Raw genomic sequence first — 23,867 nt, forward strand, 5'->3', positions numbered from 1 at the left:
CAGTCAAATTTTAGAAACCCCAATAAAGCAGATCAAATACTTTAGGCAGGAATAGTCTTCCCTCCTCAGAGCCTCTTCAGATGATCATTTTAAATCCCTCTAAATACCACTGTGTTGAAGACAGTGGGTTATCACATATTTTCACAGAATTTTAAACTTCGTTTGATATCTAAGTTGCTGGGTACAATGGCACATGCCTGTAATCCCAACTACTTGGGAGGCTGAGGCAGGAGGATCACCATTTCAAGGCCAGCTGGGACAACTTAGTAAGACCCTGTCTAAAAAAAAAAAAGTACTGGGGTAAGGCTTAATGGTAGAGTATTCACCTAGCTTGAGGCCCTGAGTTCTAACCCCAGGACAGGAAGGAAGGAAGAAAAGAACTAAAGAAGGAAGTGAGGGAGGAGCTGGAGAGAGAGGGGGAATTCTGAGCCCGAGGGGATTATTGCCAACACCAGTCACAATTCTGCTTATCAGGGAACATGGGCAGCTCCTGCTTGATGATTCAGGATGGTGTCCTCTGTCCCTGTCTACATTGTTCACAACACCAACATCCCCCTGTAAGAAAGGGCTTTCTAGTGGTCCGTGTCCATGATTTCACTTTTTATTGCACACTTGGGAATTCAGGTATTTTTAGTAAAACACTAAGAAGCTTGCAAAGGGTAGAGAGGCATTTTGGGGTTTTGTTTTGTCTTTACCAAAAGGAGAAGCAGGACTAGGGAATTGGGACATTTTCTTCCCGTGTCCCTCTGCAGATCAGCCGTCCCTCTGCCCTTCCGGGAGGGACATTTTCAAGGTGTCACATCCAGTGCACTTTGGGCCATTTTGAAAAAAACTGCTGAGAAGTGCTCCGGCTTGGAAGAAACAGAGCGCATGTGTCATGTGGCTGAGGTGAGGACCCAGCTGTGTGGTCTCAAACACAGGCCATCAAGGACACCAGCCTGCGGCCTCAGATGACGGAGAGGAATGCCAGCTGCAGGGGACAGCTGGGTTCTGCTTGTTCAGTTTTTTTTCTTGACTGCTGTGAAGAACACTCTCCATTTCTGGTCATTCTTTCTGCTTGCTTTTAGGTGAGCTGAGTGCTTATGGTTTTACTCTTCTCGTATTTGAATGTGTTCCCAGTTGTTCTCATTCTTCTTCTAATAGTTTCACTACAATGCAGAACGTGCATTCTTGACCCACTGTGACGAGCAGATCTTCTATCACTGTCCGATGTCGCTGGAACATGGAGCTGCTGCAACTCAGTGCTGCTGGCTGCTGCAGTTGCTGTTGGTACACTCTTGTGCTTTATGCATGATTTACACTCGACAGTGCAGCCCACACATATAACTTATCTTCACCTGTGGGGTTACTAATTCCAGGGTTCCTAATTCACTATTAAATTTTCATTTTTCCACCTGGGATTATTTTCATTCACCCTAAAATAACTTCTTTTAGTCTTCCTACTAAGGCTGGACTTCTGATGACGAATTTCCTCATTTTGATCTGTCTAACCATATCCTTATTTCACTTTCTCCGGGGGGGGGGATATTTTTATTGAACAGAGAGCTTCTTTTCTTTCAGGTATTTAACCCATAACGCATTGTTTTCTGGCTTCCGATATTTCTAGTAAGAAGTCAGCCTTTGCTCTCAGTGTAGCTTCGTTGAATTCAGTGTCTTTTTTTTCTGCAGGTTTAAAGCCTTCTTCTTTGTCTTTCCCTCTCAACTTTTCTCATGTAGTTTGCTTTGTGTTTGCTTTCACCGTTACTGTTGTTGATGGTGTGTGTGTTCCTCTTTTACGTGGTTTGTTGAGCTTCCTTTATGCATATATTAATACTTCCACCAGCTTTGGAAACCTGCTGCTTTGAATGTTGCTTTGACACATTCTTTCTACCTTTATTCTTTGAGTGCTTCCTTTATGTGTATGCCTATTTTGATGTTTCCTAATTTGTTCATCTTTTCCTTTGTTCTCTTAAACATTTAATTGTAGGAATTTTAAATCTTTATCTGCTAAATCCAACATCTGAATCAGCTGTGATCCTGCTTTGTTTTTGGTTATTGGTATATCCTCTTGTCTCTTCACTTGTATAGTAATTTTTGATTGCATGGTAGGCATTGTCAGTAAGTAAGCTACAGACAGTACAGGTGTTGCTTCCTTCCACCTGTGAGGGCTCCTCTGCCTTCTCCTGGGAAGCTAAGGTAAGGGTCAATCATCTTCATCAGACCAGAAACAGAGGTGTGCTATGGAACCCAAGACCCTTCCCCTCCTCACTGTCTGTCCAATGCTTGTGCGTCAACACTGAATGTAACAGCAGACCCAGCTCTGCCTCTGAAACCCCTGGACCTTGCTCCGCAGCCTCCTGTCCTGCACAATCTCAAATTCTGGAAAATGTCTAGAATGAGACCAGCTAATACCTGGGGCTGTAAGAAACCCCATCACAGTTTTGCCTTCAAACCACCTCTATCCTTGTAGGGACTCAGCCTGCTTTTCATGAGCACTGACCGAGGCACCAGGCACCCATGCAGCTGAAGAACTCCACAAATGTCCCTTGGGGAGTTTGGGGTGCATTCCAGTTCTCCCCACATTTCCAGTTTGTTTCTCTAGTCCTCTGCAACTGCAAAAACATCATCTACTTTCCCTTCCTTCCAGAAAGGGTTCTTGAGGCCTGGAGAACCGCTCAGAACTGGCCACTGTCCCTGAGGGAAAAGCAGGTCATAGTTATCAGTCTACCTCAGAGAACTTGTCCCATCCAGAAGTCTTTCAGTGGGACAGTGCTTTCTGATGTTTGATAATGCGATTTTTGTCATTTGCCTTTCTTGCTGATGGGAGCAGTAACTGGTCACAACCTACTCAGAAGTGGGAAGCCCTGGCTTTGTCCCTTAAATGAGTGAATAATGGCTTGCATTCCCTAAGAAAGATAGATGAATCTGCACAGTTTTGGGAAAATAATCAGCTGAGATGGTAGAGGTACCCTTCCACCTGTTCAATATCCATCCACTCCCAGGGCTCCACCTGTTGACATTATTTCTCAAAGATCATTAATGTTGCCCGAATGTGAGCCAAGGAGCACATAGAGAAATATTCCACATCTGCAGAGCAGAGGACAAGCTAACCCCGTTCCCCACCACATGCACTGGAGGAGAACAGCAGAGGCACCAAAATGCCCTCACACCCTTGGAAAACCACACAGATAGCAGTGAAATTTCACTTAGCAAAAGGAAAAAGGAGAGCTTGGTGTAGGCAGTGTGGCCCTTGCATATATCCAGGCGATGAGAAGTCTTAGTTAAGAACGTGGAATCCTCCACCAAGTTCCCTGTGATGTTGGGCAAATTACCTGGTTTCTCCATGCCTCAGTTTCCTCAACTGCACTTTCTGGGCCACATAAGGAGAGTAATGAGTTAATGGTTGTAAGGTGTCCAGCAAGGGGCCTGGCACAGAGCGCTCAGGAACTCACTGAACTCTATGCACATCCCTGCCACCGTGCTCTTGGCTCTTTCCACTGGCTCAGGAGCAGTCACCTCCACAAGGTTCCTCGTTTCCCCATCATTCTGGAGACCAACAGCAAGCGCTCACATTGGGGCTGCTCCTGCTCTGCAGCTCCCTTTCCACTGGTGCCTCGAGGGCCACTTGCCATTGGTCTTTCAGGGCCCATCAGTCACAGCCTTCTCCTCCGTGCTGGCTTTGTTTCAGTGCCTCCCTGGCATTCAGTTTGAGAAGCTCCTTTGGCTCCAAAGCATCTCGGAGACCCAGTGATGGACTCTGAGTGTAGGCTTGGCCTCTACGGCTTCTGGGCCTTACACCTCCTTCTTGACTCTAGCCTTTGACAGCCTCCTGCAAGTGAGCAACAGACTCAAGTAGGGCTTAGCATGGCCCTGGAACACTGAAGGCCTTGCCCTCCCTGTGCCATCACCCCCTTTCGCTGTGGAGTCTTCTCTATCTGGTCTTAATGTGGGGCTGTGGGGGTGGAAGAGCTTGTGGGGCAGGGTATTTGGTGCTTTGGGTGTGGGCTGAACCATTTCCTTTCCTTGAATTGCTGTGGGTTCTCCCATTCTAATTTCTAGACTCACTTGTAACCGACAGATACACTTCTGAGTAGCCAGAAAACCCAGCGCCGAGATATCCAGCTGTTAGGGCAACGGCTGCCGGGAGAAGGGAGGAGCCCGCTTTGTCTGGCTGGAGTCCGGCGAGCTCGGTCTTCAAGCGCCCTTGTGAAGCAGGAGGAAGTCACTGTTGGAAGCAGCCCTGTGCACGTGCTTCCCTGCAGAGGCTGGGAGGGCTGGCATCTGAGAATGGTTGCCGCTTTAGCAAATCGCTCTGCTTCACAAACATGCCGTAACGTGGAAGGCTGCGCTGTCCTCGGCACAGCTAACCTGCCTCGAGGGATCCGGCTTGACATTTCAGGGCCATCTCTTGCAGTGTCTGAGCTAGGAAACAGTGCACGTGTCTTCACATTGTATGGATCACACAGGTCCCTCCTGAGTCAGGGAGCAGCGGTCAGAACCAGTCGACCACGTTGCCTCCACGGTCGTGACTGGTGCTAGCCTTGGCCCAGCGGTGGGCCTAGCTCCAGGAGGGGTGGAGCTTGAGAGTTATCAATTATTGAGAACACTGATAAGGCACCATCAGGTATACAGTGATTTTTAACTTAAAAATGTTTATTGCAGTAAAAGACACAGTGCCATTTATCCCCCTCAAGATCCTTCTCCTCACCTTCAACACACTTATCCCATTGTTTCTGCCACTTTCTGGAGCAGTTCCAGAAATTCCTCTTTCATGCATTTATGAGGTGTGATCAAAAACACAATGAATACCATGTAGCTTGCTGTCCAAGAGAAAAAACAGATTCATAAAACACGATGCTGTGTCCCTGTCCACCTTAGTCACCGGATCTGGCACCGTGTGACTCCTGGCTCTTCCCCAAAGTCAAAATGACCGTGAAGGGGGAGAGTTTTGAACCCACTCAGGACATCGAGGCAGCCAGGGCAGTGCAACTGAGGACGCTCAGGAGAGAGGGCTCCAAAGCGGCTGCGGGACGTGGTGAGGACATGGAATGCGTGTGTTCAAGCAAGGAGGAAATTTTGAGGGAGATTAATGGTAGTGTGTCTTTTACTGTAATGAATGTTAGTATTTAAATATTCACTGTATTTTCACATGCAAATTCAATGAAGAAAACGTACAGGGCGTCCTACGTGGGCACACAGTGGGGAGTGCAGGTTGAGCAGGCTGGGCTCTGTCCTCTCGTCTGGAGCGGTGGCTCATGGCAAGCCACACACCGGCCTCCTGGTGCTGGGTCCCTCTTGGGTCCCAGCCCACCAGCTGGCAGCCACCCCCTCCCTGCCCTTCCCATCTACCCTGGGCGGGAGGTCTGCAGACGGGGCCGCCTCAACCCTCCTGCCCACACGTCGTGACCACAGGCCACGCTCTTCACCCGTGTCTGACACCTCCCCTGTCTTCTGTGCCCCAGGTCATCCACCAGCTGCGGCTCTCAGAGAATGAGAGTGTGGCCCTGCAGGAGCTGCTGGACTGGAGGCGGAAGCTCTGCGAGGAGAGAGACTGGCAGCAGGTCCTGCAGCAACAAGAGCCCTGTGCACCCCCGCCGCCGCCCTGCAAGAAGCCCACGCTGCTGAAGAAGCCAGAAGGGGCCTCCTGCAGCCGCCTGCCCCCCAAGCTCTGGGACACCACCATCTAGGGCCCTGGGCTGCAGACACAAGGACGCAGGCTGCCTTGGGGGACACTGCATTGACCCTCTCCCCACACATCGATTAGAAAAAGCACCGGACACGGATGCTCCGATAGGACGCATTTCCTGTGTGCGTGTGTGTGGGTGTGCGTGCGTGTGTGTGGGGTGTGTTCTTTCTTCCCTTTTCTGTGATTGTCAGGCTCCACATTTATAGGGCTGCACTCCCCACAAGTGGGGACAGAAAAGCCAGGCGCGTGAGCCGAGGAGGGGCGGCAGCCAGCAGGGAGCAGTGACAGGGGACCCACGGGCGCCTGGGCAGGGCAGTTCCCTGGAGCTCGGCCACATGGCTCACCCTCACCGCGGCTTCGTGCTGCTCCTGTGCACAAGACTCACTTGTTTATTTCCTCCTAGGTGTTTGTGTTCTGTTTGAATTCCAACTCAGTGATTATTTGCGCGTAGAAGACTGTGTTTTATAACTCGATGCACTTGGTGGTGCGCCCTTCTTTCGAACACAAATTTTAAAACGCCACTTCTAGGTTTTTCCCTTCACACGTGTTGTTTGATTGACCTGGATTGTCCACCCCCTGGGGACCATGTTGTTGCTTGGCTTTGCAGTGTCACCTTGGGCCCAGCCCCATGGTGTCTTAGACTTCGCTCTCGGTTAGGGGACAGCTGGATCCCTCAGCCGGCCTCTGCATTTGGGGCAGCGGCCTGTGTGCCCCTTAGCAAAACCCCGCCCCGCCCTGGCTTTGGTGCTCAGCTACGCGTGCATGGCTTCCGGTTCAGCACTGTGGTGCAAAAGGTCATCCCAAGGTCACAGTGTGGGTCTTGGGCTCAGCCCTGCTGGCTGGTGCAGCAGTGCTGCATCTCAGGCCTCCCCCCACCAGCGGCACTGCATGACCCTCCCACTATGTCCCCTCCCTCCTGTCACCCAGTGGCTCTGCTTCTGCTTCCTTGTGCATTTCCATCCCTGGGGGGTTCCCAGCAGTGGCTCCAGACCACCTGTCTTGCTACTCAGAATTTCTTATTCATACCAGCCTTTGGAATACGACTCTGCCAATAAAAGGGTGGAATTCCACACTGCTGTGGTGTCCTCTGCTTGGTGTCCGGGCTGGCATCTTCCCGGAGCCCTGGAGTCTTCTGACCAGCCATGTGGCGGCAGCAGATCCATCCGCCTCCCTTGCCCTGTTTGTCCTCACAGTGGCTGCAAGCGCCAGGCTCTGCGGGATTTGTTCCGTAAGAGAAGCACTGTGGCTGCTCAGGCATGGCGAGACCAACCACTCAGGAGGCTGATGACCTCAGAGAGACAGACGGCTTCTGGGGCCAGCAGTCCCAGGAGAAGCAGCCATGCGGGGCCATGGAAGGGCCACTGGGAGCAGCAGCAGGGTTGGTCAGAAAGCAGAGGGAGTATCTTGGCCTCTTCCTCGTCCCTGGGACACAATACTCGACTCCTGCAACGTAAAGGAGGCGTTTTTAGTTCAAGGTGGAAGGGTCCGGCAGAAGAAAGCTGCTCACATATGGAGCCGGGAGGCAGAGAGAGGGGATCTGGAAGCCAGAAAGCACCCTGCCAGGGCCCCACCTCCTACCAGCGGCACCAGGACCTGGGCCCAGTCGCCTTCCTGAGGACCAGCCTGCTGTCACACGCGGCTTTAGGGGCGCATCTGCAGTGCTGCCTCCGTTCAGGAGCTCAATTCTCTCCACAATTCTGGTTGCAAACCAAATTAGACGAGAACCAAATCAGATTTGAAGGTCAGATTCAATGCTGACTTTAGAAGGAATGTAACTCGGTTCCTGTCCAGCTCAGTCTGCGACCAGAATCGTGGAGAGAATCAAGCTCATGAAGTGAGGTACCGCTGTGGGTCTGAACCCCGACAGGGAGTGAGCGAGCTGAAGGCTGCACGCCGCTCTGCAGAGCAGCCAGGCAGGGCAGGGAGGTGCAGACCTGCCAGGACAGGGGTCTGGATGCTGCAGCTGACCCCAGATGCCGGGTCATTTGCCCTCTAGGGACGCAGGAGTGGGAGGGGGGCTGGAGCAGATGCTGGAACAGAGCCCTGTGAGATCCGTTGCCGCTGCGGGCTCTGAACTCTGAGTGGCTGGGGTGCCTTTGACGGCGCTCAGCACCGACGAATCTAGGAGGCTGCGGACAGCAGTGGGTAGGGCGCCCTTCCGGGGTCAGAGGGCTCAGGCCACAGCGTCAGAGCAGACAGAACAAGAGACACAGCTGATGCATGGCCAGTGTGGCGTCTCTGCTGCAGTCCGACCCTGGCAAGGAGAGGCGGGGCCCAGTTGCAGCCGAAAGGGGCCAGTTCAGCGCTGCCCACCACTCTGCGCCCTCCACTCAGCCCAGAAGCAGCAGAGAATCGGGCTCTTTGCAGAAACCGGGTTCCTGTGATCAGACCCTGCCGATTGCTCTAGGCGTGGCTCATGGGCTTGGGTCCAGGTCTGAGCAGCCTCTGCTGCATCCCTAAGACAGGCGGCCCTGATCAGGCTGCGAAAGCAAAGCAGACTTCGGGGCTGGGGTGACGCTGGCTCCGACATCCAGGCTCACGGCGCCCATGGCCTGGTGCCCTGGTCTGCACGTGCCGTCTTCTTATGGCGGCTGTCATGGCAGAGGGACGGGGACGGGGAGAGGCTCCCTCAGGGCTGTGTGAGGGCAAGGGTCCCACCAGCGATGCTGCTCCTGACCTAACCACCCAACACGCTTTTCATTCAGTCTCACTGGGGACCGGGCATCAGCCAACACTGCCACCTCGGCGCCAGCCTGTGCCTGCATTCACTGGGCTTAAAACTCAGGGTTTTCAGGAAGTGGATCGGAATGTGAGCTCATGTTTGTGAGGCCCACGTGCATCATCCTGAACACAATATTACAGAAGTTGTCAACTTATGACATCAAAGACATCTTTAGAAAAGTCACACTGAGTGACCTTGTTCTGACCCAGCTGTGTAAAAGCGTGGTTCGCGATGACTGTGGGGAGAAGACTTCCCATGCACACAGGAGACCGAGCCACATGACTCCACCCAGCCCCGGCGTTAGGGCTGGGACACCCCTGGGGTGGCCCTGACCACCACTGCTAGGGTGCTGTGGGCAGCAGGAGATGTTACACATTTCATCTCTCCGGGAGTCCTCTGCCACGGTCCAGGCTGACCCTCAAGGCTAGACGCCAAACCCTGTCCCTCAGTACACGCAAGCTCCGGGCCAGGCAGCCAGAGCAAGCCTGCTCGGTCTCTGTCCGTTTCTCCCTGTGGAGAGAGGTTTTAAGGTGGCCCTGGGTACTAAAGCACCCGATCCTGCCTTCTGCTGCCATGGTAAGGAGATCATCAGAGACTCAACAGCACTAGCACGATAATGACAGGGCAGCCGGGCGGCTGCGACCACCAGACACCAAGTCCGACTGTTCGTTGGTTGAGGCTACCCGCGGAGAGGCCCCAGTGGCCATCCTATGTCGTGACAGCAGACAGAAGCGCCATTCTGAGTAATAGAGCACCGAAGGTTGCTCCGTGTCGGCCAGATTTCAGCAGTTACGTACGTTTGCAAACTAACGATGGTATTTTAATTGCGAACAGACCATAGGAGAGGAATTGTGACATAGTATTGGGCCTGTAACCTTATGTTTAGCAACATAATTGGTTTGAATTATGACCGTATGTTCAAACACTGCCCACTCTGTGGCTTTTAAAAAATTATTCATGAAAGGGCTCTAAAAACTACTATCAGAATGTTTGCAGTGGGTCAAAATGATTTAAAATGTATTTTCCAGGGTGGAAAAAATAGATCATTACTACTCTTAAATAGTGGTATCTAATTTAGTAGAATTATGATTGGATACATCTACTCAGCAAAAACAACCAATTAAAATCTGAAATTTGTGAATAAAATTCACATATAGATATTATGAAATTGGACAAAAATATGACTAAAAAATATGGATAAACTTCTGCTAAAATTCTATTGCTGTCAGTCTACGTCAGACAGAAACCCAGCCCTGTCTGAACCAAAGAGGCCGAGTTAACAAGTCCTAGAGCTCCTCAGTGGGAGGCCGGTCAGTGCTGAGCTCCATCTGAAATACTGATTTTACTCTCAACGTTTAAAAGTTTCTGTTTCATTTTCTCTTTATTTTTCGTGAGACACTGATAATTTTCATCAGAAAAAAATTCTTAAATTAGATGAGAAGAAAACATAGCCTGTGTTCTGAGTAAATTTTTTTCATAGTTTAATTACATTTTCCAAACCATGTTAGCAGTTCCTAAAAATCCGTAAAATAAAGATAAAAGCAGTAGTATTTCTATTTGCTATAGCATGGTAAGTTTGCCACTGTCAAAAAACTAATAACACAGGTTTCACCCTCATTCTTCCTAACCAATGACTATAAAACAATTTCTCCCACAAGGAGAGCCCTGCCTGCCGGGTCCCTGTGACACTACAGAGAGCAGACTTATGGGGTGCTGAGCTTCCAGGAAGGAACATCCCACAGGGCTTCACTTAGCCTCAGCTCTGCTGACCCCTGGGAGGTCTATTACTGTGGCTTTCATAAGTTTCTCTAAAGTCCAGGATGATTTGCAAACTTTAAAGATGGTCTTTTTCAAAGGGTGAGTTTTCTTAGCGGCCTAACATACATCTCTGTGCCCTGTTCTAATTTCTCAGATCATTTCCCAGGGTTTCTGCAGTATATTTAGGCTTTAAATATCACTTCTGCATGCTTGGATACCACCTCTCTGTTATAGTCTGGCTTGGATGTAGTCTACCCGGTCATGCCAATGGCGGGGGACATTTTGATGTCTTTTCACGAGAAAGTGATTGAGGGTGGGTAAATCTCTACGTTCATCCCAGTGGCTGTCGCACAATAGGGATGTGTCCACCGTGTCCTCTCCTGCTTTGATTAGAGTCACCCGGACCCCGGCATCTTCACGGGAATTGTGTGTCCGCAGAGGGGGGCAGCCAAGAATGCTCCGGTGACGCTTCCAGATGTCACCGTTGGGTTTCTAATGTTTAAAGAAAATGAAAGAGAATGGAACTATTAATAAATCCTAAGGGACATCAAAGCTCTGCAGAAGAATTAAACCAAATGCAATTTAAGGTTTTGATCTTGTAAGATTTGAACAAACAGAGGGGCTGGTGATGCATGCTCTGGAACAATTACTTGAAATGTATCCATGCTGCCATACTCCGGGGAGAAGCTTTCTTAAGGAGCCTGTTTCGGGGGCCTGGTAACCTGAACTTGATCTGACTGGCTCTAGGGTGTCACAGAGGAGCGGGATGACCTTCCGAGGGGACCTCTTAGGAGTGTCCACCAAAGGAGCCATTTTAACATTACAGAACTACCCCGAGAGCCCTTTCATATGAATGAGCAGCATATCCACGTGTGCTGTAGGAACCTGTGCTTCGAACAATTACACTGCAATTTGTAGTTGGAAAACCACTGTGTTTCCTCTGGGCTTAGTGACAGTCTGTATTTTATGCAGATAGCAGGAACTGTTCCCCAGCAAAATAAAGGAGAGGTCACAGAAATCCAGAGTCCTGAGCACAGCACCAACAATGGCAAAGGTAAGAGGCTGGGAGCTCGGACCTGACTCCCTGTCGTTCCTGCTGTGCTCTTGTCTTACCGGGAACCCTCCGCTTCCTCGCTCTGAAGGCAGACGAAGCTCCTGAGATGCAGCGCTCGAGGCCCATGCGTTCACAACCTGGAGGTCTGTCCGTGTGGCTCGAAGGAAAACTGAAGAGAACAAGTGGCTACATCCCCAGGCCTGACGGCTGGCGGCTGGTGCTTGACACTAATGAGCGGTGGCCAGTCTGCGACCCTGCCTACCTTTGTGACTGAAGAGGGCTGGTGAACAAACCACCCAGAAACCGGAGCTCTACACCGAGCATTTCAGTTTTCTCCCTGGGCCACAGTCCGTTGACCCCATGCAGCAGCCACTGGGCACTGGGGCTCCCTCCATGGCTATGGCCTCCTGTGGGTCTTGCAGGGCTCCCCAGTGAGCCGAGGGAGGGATGACAGCCCAGAGAAGGGTCCCGGAAGGGGTGTGCAGCTCACCAGAAGGAGCTCAGGCCACTCTGTCCTCATCGGCTGGGGCAGGTTCTGGGTGGGCCTGCACTGTGACCAGGAGGAAAGGGGAAAGCACTCCATGGCACTGAGCCCAAAGCAGACGCATTCCGTGAGCAAGGAAATTCCTAGCTATTCGGAGTGTGATCGAAATGTGCAGTGAAGGTTTACAAAGTAAAAGACACAACACAGCCATTAATCTCCCTCCGACTCCCCCCTCACTCTGAACACACTCATCCCATCGTCCTTGCCCCCTTCTGAAGCAGTTTAGGTGTCCTCTCTCATAAGTGTCTTTAACTGTGCTGTCCTGGATGGCTGAGTCCATTCAAATCATGTCCTAAATTGATTTAATGCTTTTCCCTTTCATCATAATTTTGACTTTGGAAAGAGCCAGAAGCCGAACAGTGCCAGACTGGGTGAGTAAGGTGGACGAGGACACAGTCATGATTTTAGGAGCTGCCTTTCTGGTGGAAGGCTCTCAGCAGTGACATTCACCATAGTTTTTATCACACTTCATAAAGACACAGAAGAGGGCTCCAGAGCTGCTCCAGAAAGCGGCGGGAAGGATGGGCGACATGTTATTTGAAGCAAGGGGGAGGCTCTTTGAGGGAGACTGTGGCGATGTGTCTTTTACTGTAATGATTTTTAAAAACCTAAACATTCTCTGTGTATTTTGATCTTACCTTGTAAATTCTAGCATCTGTTTTCCATCTCCTCCTGGGTTCAGAGGTGCCCAGGCCGGCCTGGAGTGCTGGGAAGTCTCTACAGCGGTAGCTCTTCCTCCCAGAGCTCCTCCAGAGTCTACCCTTGAGGGGCACTGAGGCCAGGGCAGGGGACAGATGGGGAGGCCGCCCTGCCCTGGCTGAGCACTGCCACCGGGCCTGCCGGCCCACATGCTCCTCCCCAGCCTGGCGCTTCTGTGGAAACTGAGGCAGAAAGCATCCCCACGGGGTATCTTCTGACAGACACTTCTCTCCACATGCCAGGCCTCGCGAGTCCAGACAGGCCATACCCTAACTAAAGTCCCTACACCTCGGTGCTGTTAATGCAGTAGACGAGCTCGCCTAGGATTGCTCCACTTTTATTTTTCTTCAGCTCAAGGAAGCATGACCTGTTGCACACACTCACCTGGCAGGATGGACACTTGCAGACTTGGGGCTCTCCTCCGCGAGTTTGTGCCTAGCAGAGGGTAGACAGCTTGGGCAGCACACGGGGAGACTCCCTGACACAGGACGTGACCGTGGAGCTGGGCCAGGTGGGCCCCCTGCAGGCCAGAGTGGAAGGGAAAGCATCTAGCCCTCCAACCGGTCCTTCCTGCCTGGTAACTGAAGGGTGGGAAGCAGGAGCTGGGGTCTGGCTCCGAGCTTTCCTGGGGCTGACGGCACGCAGTGAGTCCCTGAGGAAGTCAGACGCCCCAAATCGCCTGCATTGCTGCTCTCACCAGGGGCTGGGGATGTCGCTGTGAGAGTGAGTTTGGGGAAACCAGGCGCCCACAGAAGGGTGAGCAAATTGGGCACTGCAGGCGGACTGGGGAGAGACGGAGAGAGTGGGAGAAGATGCGGGAGCCGGGCAGAGGCTGGGGGTCTCGGGACCCTGCCACACGTGTGGCAACTCCAGCCGGGCCACCCTCTGACGGCCACTGTGTCACAGGGGAGACCTGAGCTGGCACAGACATTCGTGCTGGCCACGCTGGCCGGCGCTTTGCTCTCTCAGGGCCGAGCCAGGAGGGCGCACAGTTGATCTTAGTCCCAAACAGTCCTGATTTGGCATGGGCGTTCCAAGGCCGATGCCACCTGGAGGAGCCCCGGCTGACAGCGGCACATGCCTGAACAGAGTGGCTGTCACCACATGGGATGTGCAGGGGTGTGGAGGACACCGAGCGAAAGCAGGGTCAGGGTGAACCCCAGGACGAGGAGACCTGGCCTCGGCTGAAGAAAGCCACTTTCCATCCCGACGTAAAGAGCAGGCGGGCGAACCAAATGGCTGGTGGCACCTTGGGGACTGGTCAGTGAGAGGGACACAGCAGCAGCCTTGCTTGGCAGGTGTCTGAGTGGCAGCTAATGGAAAATGAGCGCTGCACCAGGGAACACACACAGGGCAGTGCTGCTCCGTGGGCTCCTCCATCGAGCGCCAGCAGGAGGCAGGCTCCCATCCGCCCGGCCGTGCTGCACTGTGGGAAGGAAGTAACCAGTGCCCGGGGGCTGCTGTAGCTCTGTTTAGTTGGAGCCCTTGCGGCTCCTGCTCCCTCATGTAACTCGCGGACCTCTGAGCAGGTGCGTGTGTCTTCGAGTGAAGGAAGCCATCTCTGCTCCTGCCTAGAGACAGTGTTCACTGTGAAGGCACACAGCACTCTCCGCCTGGGTAAACTGAGGAAAGGAGAGCCACATCCACGTTAGTCACCGGATGCTCAAGTTACCTAGCAATGTTGAAGGGAGATGGGATGGGGGCCTTGAGTGGTGAGGAAACACAAGTGGGTCCTGACCATCAGATGGTGGCTGCTGGTGGCCCATTCGCTTGTGGCCCAAGGGAAGACACGGAAAAGTGGAAGAGGGACTGACAAATTAAGGAGGCGGCAGTAGCTGTGTGGGCAGGAGAGAGGCACACCAGAGGTGAAGACAGCGTCTGCACACAAGGCTGGAGAGAGGGAAACACGACTCGTCCCGTGGACGTGGACGTGGATGTGGTGGCCAGCAGGTAGGCCAAGCCCAGAAACCACCCTGAAAGGCTGGCGTGTGGTAGCCTGGAGCAAGTGACAGGCAGAAGGACCTGAGGATCCCGTAGACTCCAGAGAAGGGGACTGGACAAGCCCTGTCCTCAGAGCCAGAGCAGGCAGGACCCCTCTCACTTTTCTTCCAACAGAGGCCAACTCTGCGTGCGTAAAAATACTGGTGCACCATAGCATTCTATTGAAAGACTCGCAGTGTAAGAATCCTTTCACTGTTAAGAAAAGGTAATACCAGGGCTTGAAAAAGCACAGAAGATGCTGATAACTGAGCACAGAAAGGAAGCAGTTGTTGCAGAAGGAAGAGGATGAAGATTGCAGCAGGCGAGGGCTCCACGTGTGCCTGACATGAGCAGCAAAATGTTATTAACACAGAACCAGAGCCGGGCCAGAGTGAGGGGCCCCACGGCGCCCTGTCACCAGGGAGTTTGATTTTTTGTTTTTTCTTTTATTGGTACATTTTAGGCATATAATACATTTCCATTTATCACTGGGTGCTTGTACCTGTACATGATGGATCTTGGTTCTTATTTTTTCCCCATTACCTGTGCACCCTTCACCCCCTCCACTCTTCCCTATTTACATGGATTTTGTTTCCATTTTTTTCCTTTTCTCATAATTTTTCCTTTCCCTTCTTCCCTTTCCCCTTCCCCTCCTACCATCCCTACACCTTTGGACCTTTTCTTATTTCAAAGTATAAATTATTCGTTATTAATCATTTTAATCCTTATTTACACTTTCAGTTTCTCACACTAGAGAAACTTTGGTATTTACACATGTGTGTCCTATTTATTTCACTTAAGAGTATGACCTTGATATGCATCCATTTAGCTACAAATGACTTTAGCTTCTCATTCTTTATGGCTGAGTAGTACTCCATTTTATAAAAAAACCCCACATCTTCTTTATCCAGTTTCCAGTCAGTGGGCACTTGGGCTGTTTCCAAACCTTAGCTATTACAAACTGTGTCACTATAAACATGGGTTCACATATATCGCTGTGGTATGATTCTTTTAATTCTTTTGGAAAATACCCAGTAGGGGAATAGCTGGGTTGAATGGGACCTCTAGTCCTAGTTCTTTGAGGTATCTCCACACTGATTTACATAGTGGTTGCACCAGTCTGCACTCCCACCAACAATGGAGAAGGGTTCCTTTCTCCCCACAGCCCCACCAGCATTTCTTATTGGTTGATTTCTTGATAGCAGCCATTCTTTCTGCGGTGAGGTGAAATCTCAGTGTTGTTTTCATCTGCATCTCTCAAATGACCAGTGATGTTGAACATTTTTTCATATATTTATTTGCTGCTTTTACTTCTTTGTCTGAGAAATGTCTGTTCATTTCAAATGCCCATTTTTGAATTAGGTCTTTGAATTTGGGGGGTCTGATTATTTTCAATTCTTTATATATTCTAGATAGTAGTACTTTGTCTGAGGTACAGCTGCTAAAAATTTTTTCCCACATAGTAGGCTGTCTCTTAGCTCTGTTGGTGGTTTCTCTTGCAGTGCAGACACTTTTTAATAAGATGAAATCACAGTTGTTGATTCTTTGTGCTAGCTCCCATGCTACTGAGGATTTGTTCATAAAGTCTTTTCCTATGCCAATGTCTTCAAGAGTTCTACCTAACTTATCTTCCAGCAAGTTTAGTGTTTCTGTCTTAATATTTAAATCTTTAATCTACTCCGATCTTAGTTTAGTGCATGGTGATAGATATGGGTCTAATTTTAATCTTTGGCAGATTGAAATCAGATTTTTCCAACACCATTTATTAAATAGGCTATCTTTCCTCCAATGAGGGTGGTTGGCTCCTTTGTCAAAGATAAGGTGGCTGAGTATGTCTGGAGTTGTTTCTGCATCTTCTAACCTATTCCACTGATCCTCGGGTCTGTTTCTTTGCCAGTACCATGCTGTTTTTATCACAGTAGCTTTGTAGCATAGTTTCAAGTTGGGGATTGTGATACCCCCAGTCATGTCTCTGTTGCCTAGAATTGCTTTTGCTATTCTAGGTCTCTTCTTGTTCCAAATGAATTTTTGGATTGTTTTCTCTAGTTCTGTGAGGTATATTGTTGAAATTTCAATTGGTGTTGCATTAAATCTATATAGTAGTGGGGCCAGGGATTTAGCTCAGTGGTTTCACCGCCTACTGTGCAAGCGCAAGGACCCGAGTTTGATCCCTGGTACCAAAAAAAAAAAATCTATATAGTAGTTTTGGAATTATGGCCATTTTCACTATATTTGTTCTTCCTACCCAGGAACAAGGGATGTCTTTCCATTTTCTTATATCCTCTTTGATCTCCTTTTTCAGAGTGCTGTAGTTTTCAGTGTAGAGGTCTTTTGCTTCCTTTGTTAGGTTGATTCCTAGATATTTCATTTTTTTAGATGCTATTGTAAAAGGAATTATTTCCCAAATTTCTCTCTCAATGAATCTGCTATTTGCATGTAAGAAGGCTATTGTTTTTTAAGTGTTGACTTTGTATCCAGCTACTGTACTGAAGCTGTCAATTAAGTCTTGAAGTCTTTTGGCTGAGTTTTTTCTGTCTTCTATGTAAAGTATCATATCATCAGCAAATAATGACAGTTTAACTTCTTCCTTTCCTATCTTTATTCCTTTTATTTCTTTCTCTTTTCTAACTGCTGTGGCTAATGTTTCCAGAACAATATTGAACAGGATTGGTGATAGTGGGCATCTTTTCTTGTTCCTGACTTTAGCGTGAAAGTTTTCAGTTTTTGACAATTTAGTATGATGTTGGCTGTTGGTTTTTCATAAATAGCCTTAATCAGGTTGAGATAAGACCTTCTATTCCAATTTTCTGTACGGTTTTTATCATGAATGGATGTTGGATTCTGTCAAATGCCTTTTCTGCATCTATTGAGATGATCATGTGGTTTTCATCCTTGACTCTGTTAATATAGTGTATTACATTTATTGATTTACAGATGTTGAACCATCCTTGCATCCCTGGGATAAATCCGACTTGGTCAGGGTGTTTGATCTCCTTGTGACCCTCTGTATTCTGTTTGCCAGTATCTTGTTGAGGATTTTTGCATCTATGTTCATTAGGGAGATTGGGCTGTAGTTCTCTTTTGGGGTTGGGTCTTTCCCTGGTTTAGGAATCAAAGTAACACTTGCTTCCAGGAATGAATTTGGAAGCCTTGCTTCCCTTTCAATTTCCTTGATGAGTTTAAAGGGTAATGGCGATACTTCTTCTTTAAATGTCGTAGAATTCAGCAGTGAAGCCATCAGGACCTGGGCTTTTCTTTGTTGGTAAATTTTTTATTACATTTTCAATTTCACTCATTGTTATTGGGGTGTTTAGAATTTCTATATCTTCTTCATTTAACTTTGGCAATTCTTATGGATCTAAGAATCTGTCCATTTCTTCTGTGTTTTCCATTGGATTAGAGTACAGGTTCTCAAAGTAGGTATTGATGATCCTCTGGATTTCTGCTGAGTCTGTTGTGACTTCACCTTTTTCATTCTTAATTGCATAGATTTGAGCCTTTTCTTTCCTTTTTTTGATAAAGTTGGTTAAAGGTTTATCAATTTTATTTATTCTTTAAAAAAACCAACTCTTTGATTCATTAATTTTTTGTATCATTCTCTTAGTCTCCATTGCATTGATTTCTGCTCAGATCTTTATAATTTCCTCTGTTGTACGAGCTCTGAGTTTGTTATGCTCTTCTTTTTCTAGGAGCTTGAGGTTCTGCATTAGGTTATTTAACTGAGTTCTCTCTGTTTTCCTAATACGGGCATTCACTGCTTTGAATTTCCTGTGTAGAACTGCTTTCACTGTGTCCCATAGATTTCTGTATGTTGTACTGGCATTATCAGTAGAAACTGTCTAATTTCTTTCATTACTTGTAGAAACTGTCTAATTTCTTCTTTAATTTCCTCTGTGACCCATTGGTTGTTCAGGAGGGTATTATTCAATTTCCATGTGTTTGTGGGAGTTTTGCAGTGTCTTCTGTTATTGACCTCCAGTTTTATTGCACTATGGTCTGATAATATACAGGGGATAACTTCAATTCTTTTACATTTACTTAAACATGTCCTATGAGCTAGCATGTGATCTATTTTGTAGAATGACCTGTGTGCAGCTGAAAAGAATGTGTATTCTGATTTTCTGGGGTGGAACACTCTATAAACATCTATTAAGTCCATTTTTTCAATAGCTTGGTTCAGTTCTAGAATTTCATTGTTAATTTTTTGTCTAGATGATCTGTCTAATTGTGATAGAGGGGTATTGAGGTCCCCCACTACAATTGTATTACTGCTTATTTGTTTTTTCATGTCCATTAATATTTGTTTTGTATAGTTGGGGGCATTCGTATTTGGTGCATATATATTTAGGATTGTCATCTCTTCCTCTTGGATTGTCCCCTTCACAAGGATGTAGTGACCATTTTTGTCTTTCTTAATTAGTTTTGGTTTGAAATATACTTTGTCTGCAAATAAGATTTCTACCCCTGATTTTTTCTGGGCTCCTGTTGCATGGAGAACTGTTTTCCATCCTTCTACTTTCAGTCTATGAATTTCCTTTTGAGTTAGGTGTGTTTCTTGTATATAGCATATTGCTAGATTTTGCTTCTTAATCCATTCTGTCAGTCTATTTCTTTTGTTTGGTGAATTGAGGCCATTAACATTGATAGTTATAATTGATAGATATTGACTCATCCTTATCATGATGATTTACTGTTGTTGGCTCTTTTGTTTCTTATTTTTCTCCCCTTTCCCTTTAATGTCTTACCTTGCCTGGTGGCTTCCCTCTGTTGGACCTCATGGAGCTGTGACCTTCATTGTCTTTTTCTAGGATATTGCTTAAAATTGTTTGGAGTGCTGGTTTGGTGTTCATGAAATTTCTCAGGTGCTCTTTGTCATGGAAGTATCTAATTTCCCCATCGATTTTGAAAGATAATTTTGCAGGATACAACAGTCTAGGTTGGAAGTTATTTTCTTTTAGGGCTTGAAATACTTCACTCCAGGCTCTCCTTGATTTGAGGGTTTGTGTTGAGAAGTCTGCTGTGATTCTGATGGGCTTTCCTTTGTAGGTGTTTTTTTTTTCTCTAACTGCCTGTAGAATTTTGTTCTTCTGTTGGGTTTCTGGGATCTTGACTATATGTCTAGGTGTAGGTTTTTTTTGATCATGGCTAGTTGGAGTTCTATATGCCTCACTTATCTGTATGTCCAATTCTCCACCTCTGTCTGGGAAGTTTTCTACTATTGCTTCTGTGAACAGTTTTTTTTAATGTCAATTGTACTTTCTCCTGTTTTTTTATGGACTCCTATCACTCTTATGTTATTCTTTTTTGCATCATCTAGCAGCTGCTCTATTGGTTCCTCATGGTCCCTTACTATCTTTAAGAAATCTCTGTTTGCATGGTCCTTAACCACAATCCTGTCTTCTATATCTGGTATTCTATCTTCAGATTCTCTTAATCTTCTCTGCCTGCTTTCAATGGAGTTTTTAATCTCCTGAATATCTGTTTGAATCTGTTTCATGGTTTCCATTTCTTTTTTATGCTGGGCATTCATGGCTTCCAGCATGTTTCTGATCTCTTCTATTTTCTTGTTTCTAGAGCCTCTAATCATGTCTTTCACTCTGCTCACCATCTCTGTAGTTATCTAGGAGATTATTTCTGCTTTGAATTTTTCTAGAGTCTCATTCATCTGTTTTGTTACTTCCTGCGCTATCAGTTCAGGGTGTCCAGGTGGTTGATTATCAGACTTTTCCACCTCATTTCCCCCAGAATTTACCTTTTCTGGGGTGGAAGCCTGAGTTTGTGCCTTGCTTAAATGTCTTCTCATTTTTGTTTTTGGTACTGTCCTTGGTTTAACTCCTGGGTTGATATTTCAAAATTGCTTAATGTATGTATCTTTGTTGCTTGTGTTTAAAACCCTTGTGGAATGATTGCTCTTCAGAGGTGTCTTCCAGATATAGCTGGTCTTTAAGTTTTGAGACTCTAATAACTCTGAGGCTATTTCATTTCCATTATCCCAGGAAGGAGAACTGATTAGATCAATCACAACATCTTAGTCCAAATGATACAATCAGCAACACCATAGTATCAAGTGGAGCTTAGAAAATGGCAATTTGTGAGAGTTATTAATCTATCACCTTTAACTGTATGAATTAAATCAGAACTGAGGACTAACCCAAAATATGTTTGTAGTGAACAAACTCTTCAATACAGCAACTTTACCCTTCAGGATGGGGAGTTAGAAGGAATTGAGGAGGAACAGGTAGGAAGATCAAGAAAGATTAGCAGTGAGGCCAGAAGACACAGAAAGATCACACAAACTCTAAGAAATTGTTAAAGCCAAGAGGAAAAGGCAGAATGAAAGAATAAAGATGTGAACAGAATCATCTAACAGCAACAGGGAGGCTAGATACCATATTTACTTTCCTTTAAAATTAATGATAATCAAGAGAAGCAAAGAAAAATACAGGTGAAATCCAAATTCAGTCCAGAATGGAACAAATAGGGAGATGAAGAACAATGTGGGACAGCAAGAGAATGAGAGAGAGAGAGAGAGAGAGAGAGAGAGAGAGAGAGAGAGAGAGAGAGAGAGAGAAGATAAAAGAAAGAAAAAAGAAGAGAAAAGTAAAAATTTGAAAAGAGTAGAAAAAAGTAAAACTTGAGAATTAAAAATAAGAGAAAAAAATTTTTTTTGCAAATAACAAAAAATAAAAATGAAGGGCCTCCTTCAGGGTATGTCTCTGCTGTCACAATAGACAACATAGGCAGCTGTGTGCATATACAAGTAATGAGTCTCAGCAAGCCAGTTTCAGACCTGTGAGATTCAGGCAGATTTCCGGCTGCAAGTCCCAAATTGAGCTCCCTGCAGGTTCCAGTTGCTCTTCCCCTGAAGATAGTGCAGTTTCCGATGGGAGGTGAGGATCCCTCCAACTTACCAAGTGGGGTGGTCTGGTGTGCCTTTATTGTAGATATTCTCTTTACTTTTCCGCTGAGCTTCAGTTTTCATCAAGGAGCCTGAGAAGCCCTCTTTCTGTTGCTAACCTCTGCTCTATCTTGTCGCGCTCAGGACAAGGGCCTTTATAATTCCCTGTGCCTCTGTAGTGTGGAACCAGGTAGCAGAAGAGCCAGGAGGCCAGAGGGGGAGGAGGTCGGACTGGGTCCTGCAGGTGCCCATGAGGCTAAGCAGAGCTCGGGATGGAGCAGGGGCTCCGAGCCGCGCCTGGGTCCTCACCATGCTGTGGGGGGAGCCCCAGGTAGTTTTTGACCTTAGCCATTTCAGTTACTCCTCTGCAGCCTTCATAAAATTAATACGCTGTGGTTCCCTGACTCAACATTTCTCTGAAGTGTAAGGGGTTTTACCAGCCAGCAAAGTCAGTCAAACCTTCTCAGCCTTAATTTCATTATCAAAACCACAGGGCAGGTAACCGAACATGCGTGTCTGTAAATGACAAACCGTGGTTGCCTGTGGGTCTAGCCACGGGGACACTGAGCACCGCTGGGCTTCAGACTCAACACACACAAGGGACTGGTCCATGGCCACTTGATGCTGGGACCTTTTGTTGAGATCTTAAACTCATTTCTTCCCCAAAACACAAGGCTTTCATCTCCTTGCACAGTTTAGAAAACGAAGGCTAAGAAAGCACAACAACTGATCTGTGGTCACTCAGCACAATCTGGGCCTTGGGTGCTCTGTCTCCAAGATTTCCATGTCTTCGCATAAAGAAAAAGCACCAAGCTGAGCATGGTGGTGTGCACCTGTAATCCCAGCACGCTAGGAGGCAGAGGCAGGAGGATCTCAAGTTCAAGCCCAGCCTGGGCAACTGATTGACTTAGCAAGACCTTGTCTCAAAACAAAAATAAATGCATTTTTAAAAAGAAAGTCAAAATACTAATCCTCCACCCTCGTGGATGGTGCTCCCAGGACAGATCAAGCACCCAGTTTTATCTGCCTCTTGGAAATCAGCCTGCAACAGTATCTTCCTGCTTCCGGCCTAGAGCACTATGGGGGGAGCCACCCTGCACCAGGGAAAGACTACGGAGGCCTCCCATAAGAGATATCCACTGCTGCCATAGCTGAGCCCCGGGACTCCCCTTCCAGATGGGGGTAACGTGCTGTGGAAAACAGCTGTGGAGACTCCAGGCCTCACATGTTCCCTTGGAAGAGGCGACTCCTCTCGCTGTGGAGCTTCTCCTGCTTACAGAGCGCGACACCCTTTAGGGGCTTCCCGAACCTCTTATCTGAACAGCAAGTTCTACCTGGGTGCCATGGGTTGGAGCAGCCCAGCAAAGGACAAAGCCAACAGGAATAGCAATAAAACCAGCATCTTTCCGAGTCTCATCTAGCCCAAAGAGGCATAGAATGCTTTGTAATATTTAAATTAAAAAAAATTTAAACTGTTAAAACACAAAAATCAAACACTGCAAATAAGAAACGCCCAAGTTGGATCCGCGCGGCTCTGGGAGTGGCCGAGCGGGTTGCTAAGGACAGCAGGCCTGTCGCCTACCCTGCCGGGAAAGGAAGAGAGGCGGCTCCCTTCTGTCTCTGTGGACAAGCTTCAGTCTTTGCCTTCACCTTGGACGTCATCTCCAGGCCTCTAGTGCAGACCCTCCGGTCTCCTGAAACGGACTCGCACGGGACACGGCAGTGAGCTCCAGGCCTGTGACTGGATCCTGCAGTCTCCAGCACACAGACAGGCCTCTGCCCTCTACCTCACCTGACTGCGGGTGGCCACTGTGAGCCAATCCTGTGAACCCTTATATATCTGTACATCTTGCATCAAATCTGTTTCTCTAGTGAGCACTGAGTGACACAAATGCTAACGGGGTACTATGTGCTCTTTGATGTATGTTAGGAGTCCTTTAGCTCGGCTTTGTTCTCCCCCTCTTTTCTTGAGAATATATTTGGGAAAACAGATTAAACTTGCAATGGAAAGAATTCCGTGAGTTCCTAATGGTCATCGTTTCTGGTTTCTCTTTCACTGTGTGTTCACTCTAATTTTAAGGGATTGTGATGCCCTTCAAGGGTACAATTTGCACAGGTTTAACTCGTGTGTCATTAGTTTTGAGTTTTCAGCACAACTTTCAGTATTTCTGCCAGTCTCAAGTCATCACTTGTAACTTCACTTGTAACTATTCCGGGTTGAGATTCCTATCTAAAATGTGTTTATTGGTGTTATTATATCTGAGATGGAACGGGCTTAAATTTCCATTTCTTCGTCAAGAATAAACTTCCCTTTGCCGGTCAGTAACACCAGGTGAAATGAAGCAAAACCAAACTCACCCCAGTGAGCCCAGCTGGCCTGTGGCCTTTGTTTTCAGTATAATCTCTAAACAAGAAAACACGAGGGGACGTTTTACCCTGAGAAGCATTCCACCAGCAAGTAATTCAGTGTGGCAATGTTTCCAGACGATGTTTACTTCTTGAATATACTGTCTGCTGTGGGTGGGTTTCTCCAGCTCTGTTTTGTTT

The 23,867-nt window shown here is 47.7% G+C and overlaps 1 protein-coding gene across 10 annotated transcripts in view; it reads left to right on the top strand.

The window, feature by feature from the left end:
- Window positions 1–6,740, top strand: part of Myo16 (myosin XVI) — a 531,552-nt gene extending 524,812 nt beyond the window's left edge. For 6 of the 10 annotated variants that reach the window (XM_087193116.1, XM_087193117.1, XM_087193118.1 and 3 more), the window contains one exon: window positions 5,442–6,738. In XM_087193116.1, coding sequence (XP_087049242.1) covers window positions 5,442–5,666 — 225 coding nt within the window. In that variant the 3' untranslated portion in view covers window positions 5,667–6,738. Of the gene's footprint in view, window positions 1–5,441 lie in introns of all 10 variants that reach the window. The other 4 variants (XM_087193113.1, XM_087193111.1, XM_087193115.1 and 1 more) reach the window with 3 other exon arrangements.
- Window positions 6,741–23,867: the final 17,127 nt, after the last annotated feature.

Source organism: Heterocephalus glaber, unplaced genomic scaffold, assembly GCF_053883595.1.
Source record: "Heterocephalus glaber isolate CG9 unplaced genomic scaffold, H.glaber_assembly_v1.0 deba00001579, whole genome shotgun sequence".
Classification (NCBI taxonomy): domain Eukaryota; kingdom Metazoa; phylum Chordata; class Mammalia; order Rodentia; family Bathyergidae; genus Heterocephalus; species Heterocephalus glaber.